Below are 14,237 nucleotides of genomic sequence, written 5' to 3' on the forward strand. Positions count from 1 at the left end.
CTGACTATTCCTTTTTTTTTTAAATTTAATCATCCCTATTTTGAATTAACATGGAAATCTCATTACTTTCTTTTTACCTCTTTCTGTGATTATATTTGTTTTTTGTGTTTAGAGCTTCACGAATTCACATTATACAAACACAAGGAGATTATTGACTGCTTGATCTCTGCCAATGAGCTAGGGAATTTTTCCAATTTAATACAGTTATTTAACTGCATCGTTCATAAATCTCAAATTTGATAACTTATACCTATTTATAGACATCTAATATTCTTTGCACTCAGTTTGAGATTGAATAGCTAATTGAAATTTCAGCATTATATAATTTTCTTCTGTAGCCCTCTATAACAGACTTTTACATGCATACTTTTTAGTTTATTAAAGGTATATATATGATCGATTCTTCGACTTTCTACCGTTTGCTGTAATTGATTCTGAAAGAAAATAAAATGCTTTTATAATCACAATGAAAACTAGTAATACAGATACTACCTCACGCATCTTGTTTTTTCTCAAAAATTTGATTTTTATGTGAAGTTGTTCAATAGTGGATTATTGAGGTCTGAAGCGTACTTATTGGTAATGATGGTTTTCATGAATAATTACGAATAACCCTACTTCAATTAATCTATTTTTAATAATTATTAAAGTAAAAAAATTAAACAGGTTCATTTACAGTTTTTATTTTTTATATTCTACTTTTAAGAAGCTCTGATTTTTTTTTTCTTATGGTATATTCTGTAAAAGAGGTACTAAGCACTGAAAGAATGAGAAAAATCTTTTTTTTTTTAAGAATAAAATGAATTTTTAACATTCAAGTAATTATATGTGTTTATTTAGGATTTTCTTTTTAGGAATTCTAGCAAGTAAACGTTTTGTGAATATTGTCCCATATTCATGTACTTTAATAAATCTACAAACAACAAAAATTCACTATAACAACAATTCTCATAGAATTATATTTACCTCATAATTAGTCAAACTTTGAATTTCACAAAGGAAATTATGTCATTATCTACATGGCTTGAAAAAAATTGCTTTACACAGTTTTTATTTTATTATCATTTAGTGTTTATTTAGGATGTGTTAGTATTACCTCAATCAAAATTGTCATAATTATACATCTGTTTATCATATGGGGTTAATAATGCGTACTCACAGGAGGTTAAAAATATATAAATATAATTGAGACATTAACGTTTGCACATACATTAACTAATTTGTGCAATTAAACTACTATATCCTAAACGTTTCTTGAAAATGTCGATCAAGCTGATGGCTATACCATTTACCAGTACTTGTTGATGTGGCTACTGACTCGAAGCGTATACGCCTCTATCGTTGTGGATTAATTAAGTGCATTTTCTATGCAATTACTTTAAGTTATTTAAAATGTGACGTGTGGTTTTAAAAGGTGAATCATTGCTCTAAATATTTTATCTGAAAACTTTATTGATATTGCTGGCCGTTTAATTAAACGGCCGACAATGTCGATGTTGTACATTCGTAATTACATGTAATTAACTTTCGTGTGAACATCTTAAAAAAACTGATTTTACTTGTGTTATTTAGAGCTTTGGCAAATTTTTTTTTTTTTTTTTTTTTTGGTAAAGTCATTGATTGTCTGAAAAATAGAATACTATGAAGTGTAGGCAGTGACTTACTACATGGGATGTATAGTGAGGGGTATTGTGAAAAAATTGGAAATCGGAGGAAACAAGTTTTCAATTTTCTTGAGTAATATAACCCCAAATAACCTAGTCTCTCAAAATGGTCTGTGCGTGAACAAAATCTGGCTCAAAAACGAAAAGTCGGACTAAACTGAAATAACATATTTAGGGCAGGTGTATTGTATGCCTGGGATATTACGGCAACTTTTGCGTTAAAGTCGACCAAGCCTCTTTACGGAATCAATTTTATAAATTTTTTCGATTTTCTCAAAAACAGTTTTCATTAAACTATGTGTATTAACGTATTACTAAGCTGTGTTTGATATATAGATAGGGATTATTCTTATTGTCATAGTTTGAAAGGGCTTATAGCCGAATTTTCAACTAGTGTTTCTCTGAAGTATCTTTAATTTTTTTATATTTGAAGTAATGAACCATATCTCATTGTTAGTAGTAATAATAAAAATATAAATATTTACTATGGAAGAAAAGAAGATAAATAGAGATATCTGTTTTATGACTGGAAGCTCGGAGACAGGCGAGAGTACTCGATCTTCTCCGATCCTAATCATAAGGATTGTTATATTTTGCTAAACTGTTGTTTTCTATGCAGAAATACAGTTGATATTCGTTTCTCGCATCCCAATAAAATTTTAAATACCATTTTTCTCAATAAAAAAATTATATTTGAAATTTTCACCTTTCCTTGTGTTAAGTGAAATTTGTGTGATGCAGGTTTTGCACAAGATTTTTCTCTTGCCTGTTGCAAATTGACACTTTAGGAGAATATATTTTTTTTATTCAAATAACATGATAACTATATAATCCTAATTTTTTAACTTGAGGGGTATAGATATTGTTTTTAAATTTCAGAAACAGTTAGGGTACTATATTTAACTATAGTTTTCGCAGTTCAAAATTGGTCCTCAAATTTCTTAACTTTTTGCTTTTCAAATAATAGAAAACTTCACGTCACATAGCGACAATGGTTATAAAACTTGTATATAATAATAAATAAATTTATGAATACTGGTAGATGATGTATAAAACCTGTAAATGAGAAAGGTTTTGATAATTAAACAAGTCAAGATATAGTATGTATTCATTTTATTATTATTGTAATAAACGTTTTGGTTATATTTATATAATTCGATACATTATATACTTATGTACATACATAAATGTGTATACACAATTCCTTAACCGACTCAATATATAATTTTTTCATATATATACTATATAATTTACAAAAGGAACAGAACGAACATTTTAACATCCATATAATTGGTGAAGAATGAGGAATTAAATATTAAGCTGTGAGTAGTGTTATACTTTAATTTATGAAAAATCGTGAATAGTCATTGACATAGAATATTATATCTATTAATATTACAAATGGGGATTATTCTAAATAATTTTCTATCAAATAACATTTTAACTGTTCATTATTGCTTGTTCTCTTAAAAAATTACATTTCGAATAATGCATAGCTGAAAGAGATAGGATAAATTAATTATCTATTACATAGTTCAAATATATAAAAATGAGGACACTGTAAAAAGGAAAGTATATATTTATTTATTATGGTGTACAGAGGATATTAAAATTCCGTTCTGTCTTAATCGGACGCTTATGTGGTACCCAACCTGCTCCATAATCGATTTTTAACAAAATCTATTTAAATATTCAACCATAAATATTCGAATGCTTTATTATTTTTTTATTTATTTTTTGTTTTTATAATTAAGCTAAGAGAGCAGGTTGGGAACACGACACCCCTGAGCCGTTTCCCCACTAATGTAGTGAGGCACTCTTTGGGAGTCCAGACTAGAACCTCTCGTATTATATATTAAATATACATACAAATATATACACCGGCTCCAAACTGTACATAACAGTTATAGACGCCATTATAAAATTGCACATACTCTTACAACATTATTGCTACTGACATTTCTGTTTTTTAAACTTCCGTTTGGACAGAATCCAATGCAACTTTTTACTCTCCAACTCCAGACAAACAAATATTGAACTACCATTAAAATAAAATAAACAACCGATTTTTTTCTGACGTCTTCGAGAAGGATACATTATTTACACGATCTGTCGATATATTTATTTATTTTTTTAATATTTTTTCTTTAAGTTAACTTCTATTTTAATACATTACCAGAATATTATTATAATAATGCCATACTATTTTGAAACAAAATAGTTTTACCTTGGAGAAATTTCCTCACATACAGACACTGAGCACAAACATTGACTAGATATACGTTGAAGTTTTTGAATCCTGAGTTTTTGAAAAAATAAAGTTCAATAATTTTGTCATTAATACTTGAAACAATTTCTATTTTTAGTTAATTAATAAACTTTTGATTGTGAAAGTTCTCGTTATGCTGATTTAAGCCCAAAAACCAGTTGAAAAGAAAATAATTTTGAGTTTATATTCAAACATTAGAAAAAAATCTTTTAACTTCATAATTCATACGGGAAGTAGATTTGGATATTCAGAACATTGACTACTTCTTAAAATCTATCATAGCACGGAAATTAATTTTTCCACACATCACAGACATACTGCAGATTTGCAATTATTTTTCCTAAGGATATGTCTCACGTGGAAAATTTTGAAAAATTTCTCCTAAAACTTCTCATCCGGATACAAATTTACAGCAAATGGATTTTATCACTCGAAAACTCGATTAAGACAACATCTATACCTAGTATACCAATAAATGATACATTAAACCTATAAAATCTCGTTGTACACTCAATAAAATACACCTATTTGCTTTTTTTTCATTTTAACAATTTTTATATCACTCTCTAAATTTTATTGGGTGGTTACAAAGTATCGTTGTTCTGTTTTGAGCGAGTGCGATTCTTAAAATGATAAAAAAAAAAAATTATTAAAAAATGAATTCTAAATTGAATATAACATTCGAATGTAAGTCTCACTCGTCCAAAACAGTACTTATGGCGTTAAAGGATTGCACCTTACGTTGAGCGAGGAGGTGAAGCAGGATCTAAACATTTAATATTTGGAACTTGAATAAAAATATTTCTAACCGTAATGATAATGAGATCATGAACTTAATATGTTCAAAAGTTATATAGAACATAATTATTTATACTATATTAAACTTATAAAAAAGGAAGATGGAAGATGCGGTCAAATAGTGGCAGAAATTAGATAATAACTAGAATTAAATAATAAGACATTTTTTTTTCTGATATGGTCATCAGTATCCTGTGTGAAAAATAGTTTTTTCGAATAATGACTCATCAAAACTTTAAACTACGAGAATTAGTTAGTGTAAAAACTTTAGATTTAGAATTTTCGATTTAAGCACTTATGTTCAATATGTATTTATTGCCATATTTTCAAAATATTGTCTGATTTGTGAATTATTTACTGCTTTGATATGAAAAGTAAGCCATGACTTTTTTGCTTATTAATAATGATTTAATCATCACATATATCCATAGTTGTATTAGCTTCGAAAAATATTTGAATGTATGTTTATTTTATTTTTTTATATTTTACTTTTAATAACTTTTTGATTTTGTTTATCCAGATTTTTCAAATCGATACTTTTTGTATTGTCTATTTTTATTTTTTTATTTTTCCAATACATGTATCTTAATTAATTTGAACATGATATATTAATATTTGTTTACGTTTACGTATACTGGACTGGGGAACCAATTAATTTTTATGGGTACTAACCAAGCAGACATATCCGAGTTTAAGTAATAATCATAGATATTGTTCTACTATCTAAATTCTTTTATATTTGTTACCTCTTGAAACTTATTACTTCATATTAAAAGTCAATTTAATTATATATATTTTTTTCAAATCGAATCTATTCGATCGTGTTAAATTTGTTCGATTCAGAAATTGGTAAAATAAAAGCCTATCCAAAGGTGAGTAACTATAAATAATGTACAGTACTTCCTTCTGGTAGATGACACCCGTCAATCTATGTCTAGAAAGGTGGTAGAAAGATAATCTAAACGACCTGCTGCACCTTCTGCTCAAACCAGAATCCACAACGACCCCCTTGCGACTATATACAGAGGGAGGGGGTATACAGCGGCTATAGCTAACAATAGAGAAAAGAATATGCTTCTACTGTACAATGAGCCTCAGTCTTGATACACCTTGTACGAAACTAAGACCAGCTAGAACTCCTCGGGCCTGCGCTCCTGAATGAGCTGCTCCACCGAGTACGGTCAAAGCGGCGGTGCGTACTGGCAGGCGGACAGCGGTTGGGGAGTGCTGGGCTTGGTCTTGAGGCGGAGGGTGGCCAGTGGGGACGACATGCAGGGCTCAGGGGGTCGGGGGTGGTACATGTAGTTACTGCCCCCGTAGCAGGGGGAGGTGACCGGCGGGCTGGGCATCCCCTGGCCGCCCTGGAAGCAGGTGGACTGGTGGTTGATGGAGCTGAGGGGGTTCATAGTCCAGGTGAAGGGTTTGGACCCCAAGGGCGAGGGCACCTTGCTGGCCCAGTTGTTGTAAGAAGTGTAAGAACTGTAGAGGGACTCGGTGTCGGTGAAGGGCTGCATCAGCCCATGTCCGAACCCGCTCTTGAAGTCTGCGGCTGCTGCGGCCGCCGCGTTCATTGCGTTCCTCTCCCGCTTCCTCCACTTGGCCCGTCGGTTCTTGAACCACACCTGAAACACCAATCACCATCATAAGTAGAGTATCATATAAAATTTATATCTTATCTAATAATAATAATTACAACATTCTTTATTTATTTTGAGACCTTTAGATTAATACCATAGGCATGGTCAAGAGGCTTAGTGCCATAGAATATGATATAATATTTTACATGATGAATATAATTAAAATAATAAATTGAATATGAAAAAAGCCATATATTATCTCATAAATTATAGCAAACCCACTGGAAAACATTAAATATGTATTTATCGATATATTGAGCAGAAAATATCTTTTGAAAGATGGCTGATTGACCGTGTGTAATAACAAAAGGAAGATGGTCCGGTGCAGTCAAAGAAAAACTCAAATAGTGATTAAACTATTTATATTGAGCCAACGTTTCGCCCCATGTTACAGGGCATCATCAGGTTTAAAAAAAAAATACAAACACTTAAATGAGTAAAAATAAATAAACAATGTCAATTAAAAATTTTAAAAACTTGTATAGTGAAGCTGAAAATTAAATGAGAATAACAAAAGGTTTTAGACAATAACAATAAAAACAGGTAAAAAAAAAGAATTACAAAAATAATTATTCCCTTTTTCAATCTTTTGTAAGCCTGTATTTTTATAATTCTTTCTTAATTTTTAATATTACTTTTAAAGTTCTTTTCAATCCTTTATTGACATTGTTTATTTATGTTTACTCCATTTAAGTGTTTGTATTTCTTATTAGTCCTGATAAAGCCCTGCAACATGGTGCGAAACGGTGGCTCATATTAGCATTACGAAAATATCTTTTATTTTAAGTTCAACACCGATGAAAATATCGAAGAAGTGTGATAACGACAAAAGAGCAGGTGCAGTGGACAAAAGATGAAAGGCGACGATGAAAGGTGGTGGACACAGCGGGGGTTGTTGACTGGGCTAAACCAACCCTTACACCAGCCCTGTCACCCACTAAATATTTGCTAACCCTTGTCTTCTCCTATCTCCTCGCGCGGTCCCTGTGTATGTAAGCACCTCCTTCTATCTAGTTACCCTCGATTCCATATATCTCTTCATTAGTTTACAATTATTATATGCACCTAACTATAATCACAATGTAAATTTGGGGTAGTTAAGTTGCCTATGAGTATTTTCATTATAAGTCAATTTCAATAGCTAACATTGAATCACTTACTATTTTATGACAAAATTCACTATTCTTTAACTCACGTGTTTATATTTTATTGAAGAGACTTCTCAATTAAAAAGACTGTATTAAAAAAAAAAAGTTTAGAAAAAGTCCTCGATACTCTTAAATGACAGTTAAAATACTTACCACTCAATGTTTTGCCAATTCAGAAACAATCAGAAGTGAAAAAAAATCAGGGCATATAAATGCAGACAAAATTAGCGACAATCGAAAATTGTTATCCAAAACACTTGATTTTGAGAAATCACTGATAAAATATTTTTTCTTTTAACAAAGTTGTTTTAATACATTCTAAATTAAATTATTTCAAAGAGTTAATTTTATTATTAGGTAGGTAGCTTTAATGAATGGCTTAAGAATTGGATAGTTCAATTAAAAGAGCAATCATTCTCCGATTCAGTTAAAGAAGGAGATATGCATAGCTATGAAAAATTTATTAAGATTTTGAGGTGGAGAAAACTTCCAATTAGAATACTATAACTCTAAAAATCTAAAATCCATAAATTCTACTCCGTCAAAATTTAAAATAAATAAAATATTTCGGGAAAACACTAGTAAAATTCTTTTGTATCTTTATCAAACTGAAACATTTATCCTACACTAACTATCAGTGTGAAAAAGATACCGAGTAGTGGTTTTCCGTAATTTATTTATTTTTTAAATTGACAAAGTAAAATTCATATTTGGAGGCACGAAGAGAAAGAATATTATTGTTTTAATACCCTAAAGTACTCTGAAGACGGAGGACTCCGAAACGTCGGTGTAGTGTTAATAACTTTTAAAATAAGAAAATTTTTCGAAAGATAAGAAAAGAAAATTGCTTAAATATGTAAATGGTGTAAATTGAACCTTTCCGGTGTAGAAGATTGACGTATGAACAGATACCTAATTGATTTCGACCAAGTCAGTACCCATGTGTGGATAAAATATGTTAGTACCATGGTGGGATCTAAATTCTTTCGATAAATTAGGAATACGCACTAATTTTTGCAACAAGAGAAGCAGACTAACAAGATAAGCTAATTGTGTACACAAACAATCAAAGGAACCGAAGCAGGGAGCTAATTGAGTATCGGAAGGGCGCTCCTAATCCTATCAGAGCGAAGATAATCCTCGGCTGTGAAAGGAGCTGTCCCCTCCCATCGCGTTCCCATCCATCTCCTCTCCTTGTTTTTAATACAGCCGTCGCTCGATTAAACCTTCAGTAGTTTCTCTTTGATATTTATTAGGGTTTGCCTTCACCCTAGGGCACGGGGGACTGTGTGCTGCGGAGGAAGCGAAAGGGTCCAACGCGGCAGCAGGCTGTATACTGTCATTATTCTGAAGTGTGGTTATAAGAAAATTCACATTTTCGCTCCCAAAGGAAAAAAATTCAGTCATTTCACACCAATATTTTATTACTTTAATGAAAAATGCGTATAATTACCAGTCAAAATTGATGAGTCTGCAAAGTATAGTTAGGGAGAATAAAAAGTGGTGCCTATTTTAAAGCTGTCTCCCTGCTTTATTCCCTTATAAAAGTGGAAAGGCCGCGATGTTTGACCAGGGAGACAGCCTAAGCCCACTACTGTTTGTCCTTCTTATGGATGAGATATGGAATGTAAAAGGAGATGCCCAAGAGCACTTGTAGTTTTTTGGAACCTAACTCTAGTACTGGCTCAAGCGGTGATATTGTACTGATAGCTGACTCTGAAGAGGCTCTTTAGACATCCTTGGATGAATGGAATGAGGAACTGAAGATAAGAGGTTTACAAATAAACCCTAACAAAAGCAAAATTATTTTTGTGTCGGAAAAAAACGCAGAGCCTAGGGTTTTGTGTAATGGTGAACCCCTAGAACATACGAATACTAATACGTATCTAGGGAGTATAATAAGTAAAGATGGTAAAATAGACCAGGAGGATCTAAATCGAGTGAAGAAGTCAATGGAGTGTACCATTAAATTTTCAAAACTCTTATAGGGAAGTAAGAAGTAAGCAGAGATGCCAAAATACGGATATTTAAATCCGTGTTCTTCTCAGTCCTCCTATATGGACCAGAAAGCTCTCGACAAGCACGTAGGAAGGATGACGTCAGCAGAAATGAGATTCCTCCGTTGGTAAGACCAGGAGAGATTGTGTCAGATATGAAAGGATTCGGGATGATCTGGATGTGAAATCAGTGTGAGACATAGTGCAAGAGCAGCAACTGAAATGGTATGGACACGTCTGTAGAATGGACGACAGGAGAAAAGCTAGGTGATGTTTGGAAGCAAGGTCGGAAGGAAGACATACTTGGCAGACCCAAGTGCATGTATTCTGAGTACATTGGAAAACTTGGGACAGCAAGAGGACGCATTATCCCGGAGATGAGAAGACTAGCCAGGGACCGGTGGGCTAGATGGACTGAGAATGAGACTTCACACTTGACGGCATTCAAGAGTTAGAGAAAGAAGAATAATCCTATTTTAAAATGTTTAAAAAAAATTAATTTTTTTTTTCTCCATTCTTAGAAACTACCTGCAACACTTACACACAAAACCTAATAAGAACATGATTTATTTTTAATAAGCAACATTTTATAAAAAGTGGACTGAAAAGTCAGTAGTTAGTGAATTTATTGTGGGAAATCGATATCTCAGGAAACGTACAGATGTCTATTAGCGCTCAAATTATAGGTAGTTTAGTGTACTATAAAGTACTTTATGACGTTTATCTTTGTAGGGTAGTAGTTTTCACGACAGTTGCTAAAATAAATTGATTTCAAGTTGATGGACAAAATTTCATATTCATGTGCAAATATCATAAAAATTATTACCCCTAGGAAGATAAATGTTATAAACTACTTTATAGTACATAAAACTATCTTTAATTTATTAAATTGTTGAGGTGAAGACATTTCCAATTAAAATATAAACTATTCTAAGTTTTGTCCATGTACGTTTCGGGATTTCATCCTATATTCATGTACTATTGTATCTCTACATTTGTCATTTTTTCCATTTTGAAATCTTGTCATCTATACACATATAGTCTAAATTATTTATATTTACATCATTTAAATTTATATAATGTAGTTATAAAACAATTGTAGACTATATGTGAATAAATGACAAATAGATTTCAAAATGGAAAATTAAAAAATGACAAATTTAGAGATACAATACTACGTAAATATGGGATAATGTCCGGAAATGTTGTACAAGCACAAAATATAGGATAGTTTATATTCTAATTGGAATTTTTCTTCACCTCAACTATTGAAAAAATTAATATAATCAATTTCCTAAAAAGAAAACCCAGAATATCTTTCATTTAATTATTCCGACTAATTCGCTATTAAAAATGATTTCGATTCGTCTGTCATAATTCCTTTGGTTGCTTTAATTCTAAAGTACTCCAACCACAGCATTATTAATTGGCTATGCAACTCTTAACTAACCTATTCTAACCAGAGTGAGATCGAGAACTATATCATATGGCCTGGTTTATAATGGTAGTAACTCAGGGACCTGCGAACTGCTTATTGGAGAACTAAATTTCGTCAATTTTGACCGAATTACCCAACTTAGGGAGGTTTGAGTAGTCTAAATATTTTTTATAAAACTGACTGAAATCATACTCAATGATGCGTTTATTAACATCTTTTAGCATAATAACATCTATGATTACTTTACCACAGTTGACGTCAGTATCCTACTATGTGAATGACTGCACCTTATTTTCACGATCGATATTTATTAGAATATTAAATCCCATTTGTTCTCTCTGTGTTCCATTGTTTACCATTGAAAACTTTAGTTATTAATTATACCTCGGGGGTGTCACTCCGTGTGGCAGGGAAGAAAAATGAATGGGGTTCCATGACGAGGGGGAGAGCTGATTTATAAAGAATCATTGTCCCGCCCACCGGGCAGATGCCGGGAGGCAAAAACTGTTCTGTCAATATTAGCTCAGCTTAGGATGTGTGGCGACTGGTTATAGTTTTAATATAAAGTCAATTATGCGAGCGGCGGCCGGCAAAGAACCCTCGGGTCTGCGGGTTTATAGCCGCAATACCAGGCTTTAAATGTCAATCTATATTGGCCGGGGACAATGGAAGGGGAGGGAGGTGGGAATCGGTTATCTGGTCGGCTGGGCGGCAATAGTGCTTATTCACCCACGGGCTCCTTAATTTGGAATCGCCCCTGAAATAGTGCCTGTCAAATAGTAACGGATTAGAGAGCTGTCACGCCAGTTCCGACCGTGCTATTGGACAGTGATTGTCTTTCTGTTTCATTGACTGCGAGAATCCGGGAATGGGACTGTTGCGCTGGCTAGAAGGGCGTGAGTGGCAGGCAGTACTACTAGTCTAGGAAACGAACCAGCCAAAAAAAATCTATATTTATGAATAAAATACATACACAAAAAATATATACAATAAAATTTATATTTATGAATTCAATAGGCGATTGGAAGTTTATTTTAAACTAAATTTATTCCATATTTAAACTTTTTTTTTTAATATTTATTTATTTCTATTTACAACTGTACATTATAATACATTTAGTAAATCTGATCTAACTTAAATTGGAGTGTTACAGGCGTGTAGAGAAACTACCCATTGGTAGCATCTAATGACATTTTACATTAGCTGGTCTCGTGCCCATCTTCTTTTCAGGCGCCTCGGAGGATTGTCAGAAATGGAAGAGGATGCAAGATTAGAAACTAGGGGGTTTGAGTGGTTAGAGAGTTTATAATGGAAGGAGTGATATCTGGTTCGGGCTAGAACATTAAGGTCTTTATGTATAATTTTATTTGTGACAAAGTAAGGATCATTGAGGATTTTATGAAGGATTTTGGATTGTATGGATTGAATACGAGGGGAATTCGAAGGTTTAGTGGAGCCCCAAAGCTCTACTCCATATGTCCAGATTGGCCTTATTACAGTCATGTAGATCAGTCTTTTGTAATAATCTGTTGGAAGTTTAGACCGTTTGTCTAGTAAGTGCTATAATAGTGGAAATCGACGTGCAGTTTCCTATCTTTTCAGTCTGGTGTGAGGATTCCAGGTTGATCGCTTGTCCAAATGTAATCCAAGGTAAGGTAGCGGATCTGTTCGACAGGGGTAAGAGTAACATCATTAAATGAAACTGTAGGGCAGTCAGTCCATATTTAAACGAAGTTTATTTTATATTAAATTATAGATATAGAAGAGAGGGGCGTAATGTCCCCCGAAATGTCGAAAAAAAAGATTTAATATACGTGCTTAATTTAAAGGAGTCTAATGTATAAATAAAACATAATTGTATCATATATATAAATAGGGAGCGGGGTGGCACTGTGGTAAGGCACATTCCTACAGACTCCCGATCCGGGTTCGTATCTGGTTGAGCAGAAAAATGTTTTCCAATACACTGTACACTGTGAGTCAACCCTGTGGGTTCTGGAGGCCTAACCCAGCCTCATAAATTGGGTAAAAATCTGGTGGTCGAGTGTGATACTGACCAAATCATCTCCTTGCACAACCGTTAGTCGAGTAACAGTACTTACTTACAAAGTACTGCACCCTTAACCCTTCATGGGCTGTAGCTGTACAGATTTTACTTTTTTAATATAAATAGTTGACCGTATAATTTCAAATTATGGAGAAGATAGTCAGGGTTGCGGTCCAAGGATAAACAAAAATAGTTAATAACTATTTATTTTCTGACGTTTCGCCCCACTTTGTCGAGCTTCATTAGGGCTATTTAAGTTGATAGATTTATGATTTTCGAACAGCTCTGATGTAGCTCTACAAAGTGGGGCGAAACGTCGGAAAATAAGTAGTTGTTAACAGGGATACCTCCAATCTGGCTTACGGCGGACCAATCCCTATTTTACAAGTTATACAACTGTTCATTTGCTTGTACTAGTCGTTGCTCGGATAGTACGGGAATGTAAAATAATATATTACTCGGTGATCACTTAAAAATGTACTTTAATAAATTAATTGAACTGTTAAGGGTTTTTTCTTAGTAGATCAATCAATCAATGATCATAATTTATTAAACTATTTTTTTACATAACATGAATTATAAGAAACGATTATTCAATCAGCCAATGCCCATCATAATGAATAATTAAGGGACAAGATTCAGAAATCACACCGTATAATCATAAGCCTTCTTTACATTCCCGGTGGATTGCGATCTTTACACATTTCTTGATTGCCTCCGACAAGATCCAGTGAAGGAAAATAAGACTAATAAAACAAAGCAGTTGTGTATCGGCTTACAGCAATCGAGAGAGCACATAAGGGCACCTCTAACCCGGAGGAGATATAGTGAGATTATTACAGGGCTCAATGTATCACCTTGTAAGCCGCCCTGCCAGATAAAACTGTTAGCTCACTCTGTAGGGAAGCTTTAGCCCTTTCTCGAATTGTTATTATATGCACTCGAAATGTAACTTTGTGTTATTCATTCTATTTCTTGAATATTAAATTTCTTTCTCGGTGCGTTTCATATCTTGGCATATTTTCATAATTTTTATTTATTTACTGTACTGAGTCAAAGGCAACACAAGATAGTACTGGGAGCAGACCTTACCCGAAACTTTAAAATATTAATTTTAAATGACATACGGAACAAATAGAAAAATGAGGCATTAACTAAATATGCATTAAACTTGTATGAAAAATCGAAAAATTAGTGATATAATAAAGCTGAAAGGCTATGGTATAAAAATAAAATTTT

General features: G+C 32.8%; 1 protein-coding gene across 3 annotated transcripts in view; it reads right to left on the reverse strand.

Moving 5' to 3' along the window:
* Window positions 1-2,762: 2,762 nt before the first annotated feature.
* Window positions 2,763-14,237, reverse strand: part of Ptx1 (pituitary homeobox homolog Ptx1) — a 105,326-nt gene continuing 93,851 nt past the window's right edge. For all 3 annotated transcript variants that reach the window (XM_014417479.3, XM_014417476.3, XM_014417477.3), the window contains exon 5: window positions 2,763-6,353. In XM_014417479.3, the coding sequence (XP_014272965.1) occupies window positions 5,913-6,353 (441 nt within the window). In that variant the 3' untranslated portion in view covers window positions 2,763-5,912. The remainder of the gene's footprint in view (window positions 6,354-14,237) is intronic.

Source organism: Halyomorpha halys, unplaced genomic scaffold (assembly GCF_000696795.3).
Source record: "Halyomorpha halys isolate HHAL.00 unplaced genomic scaffold, Hhal_1.1 Scaffold157.1, whole genome shotgun sequence".
NCBI lineage: Eukaryota > Metazoa > Arthropoda > Insecta > Hemiptera > Pentatomidae > Halyomorpha > Halyomorpha halys.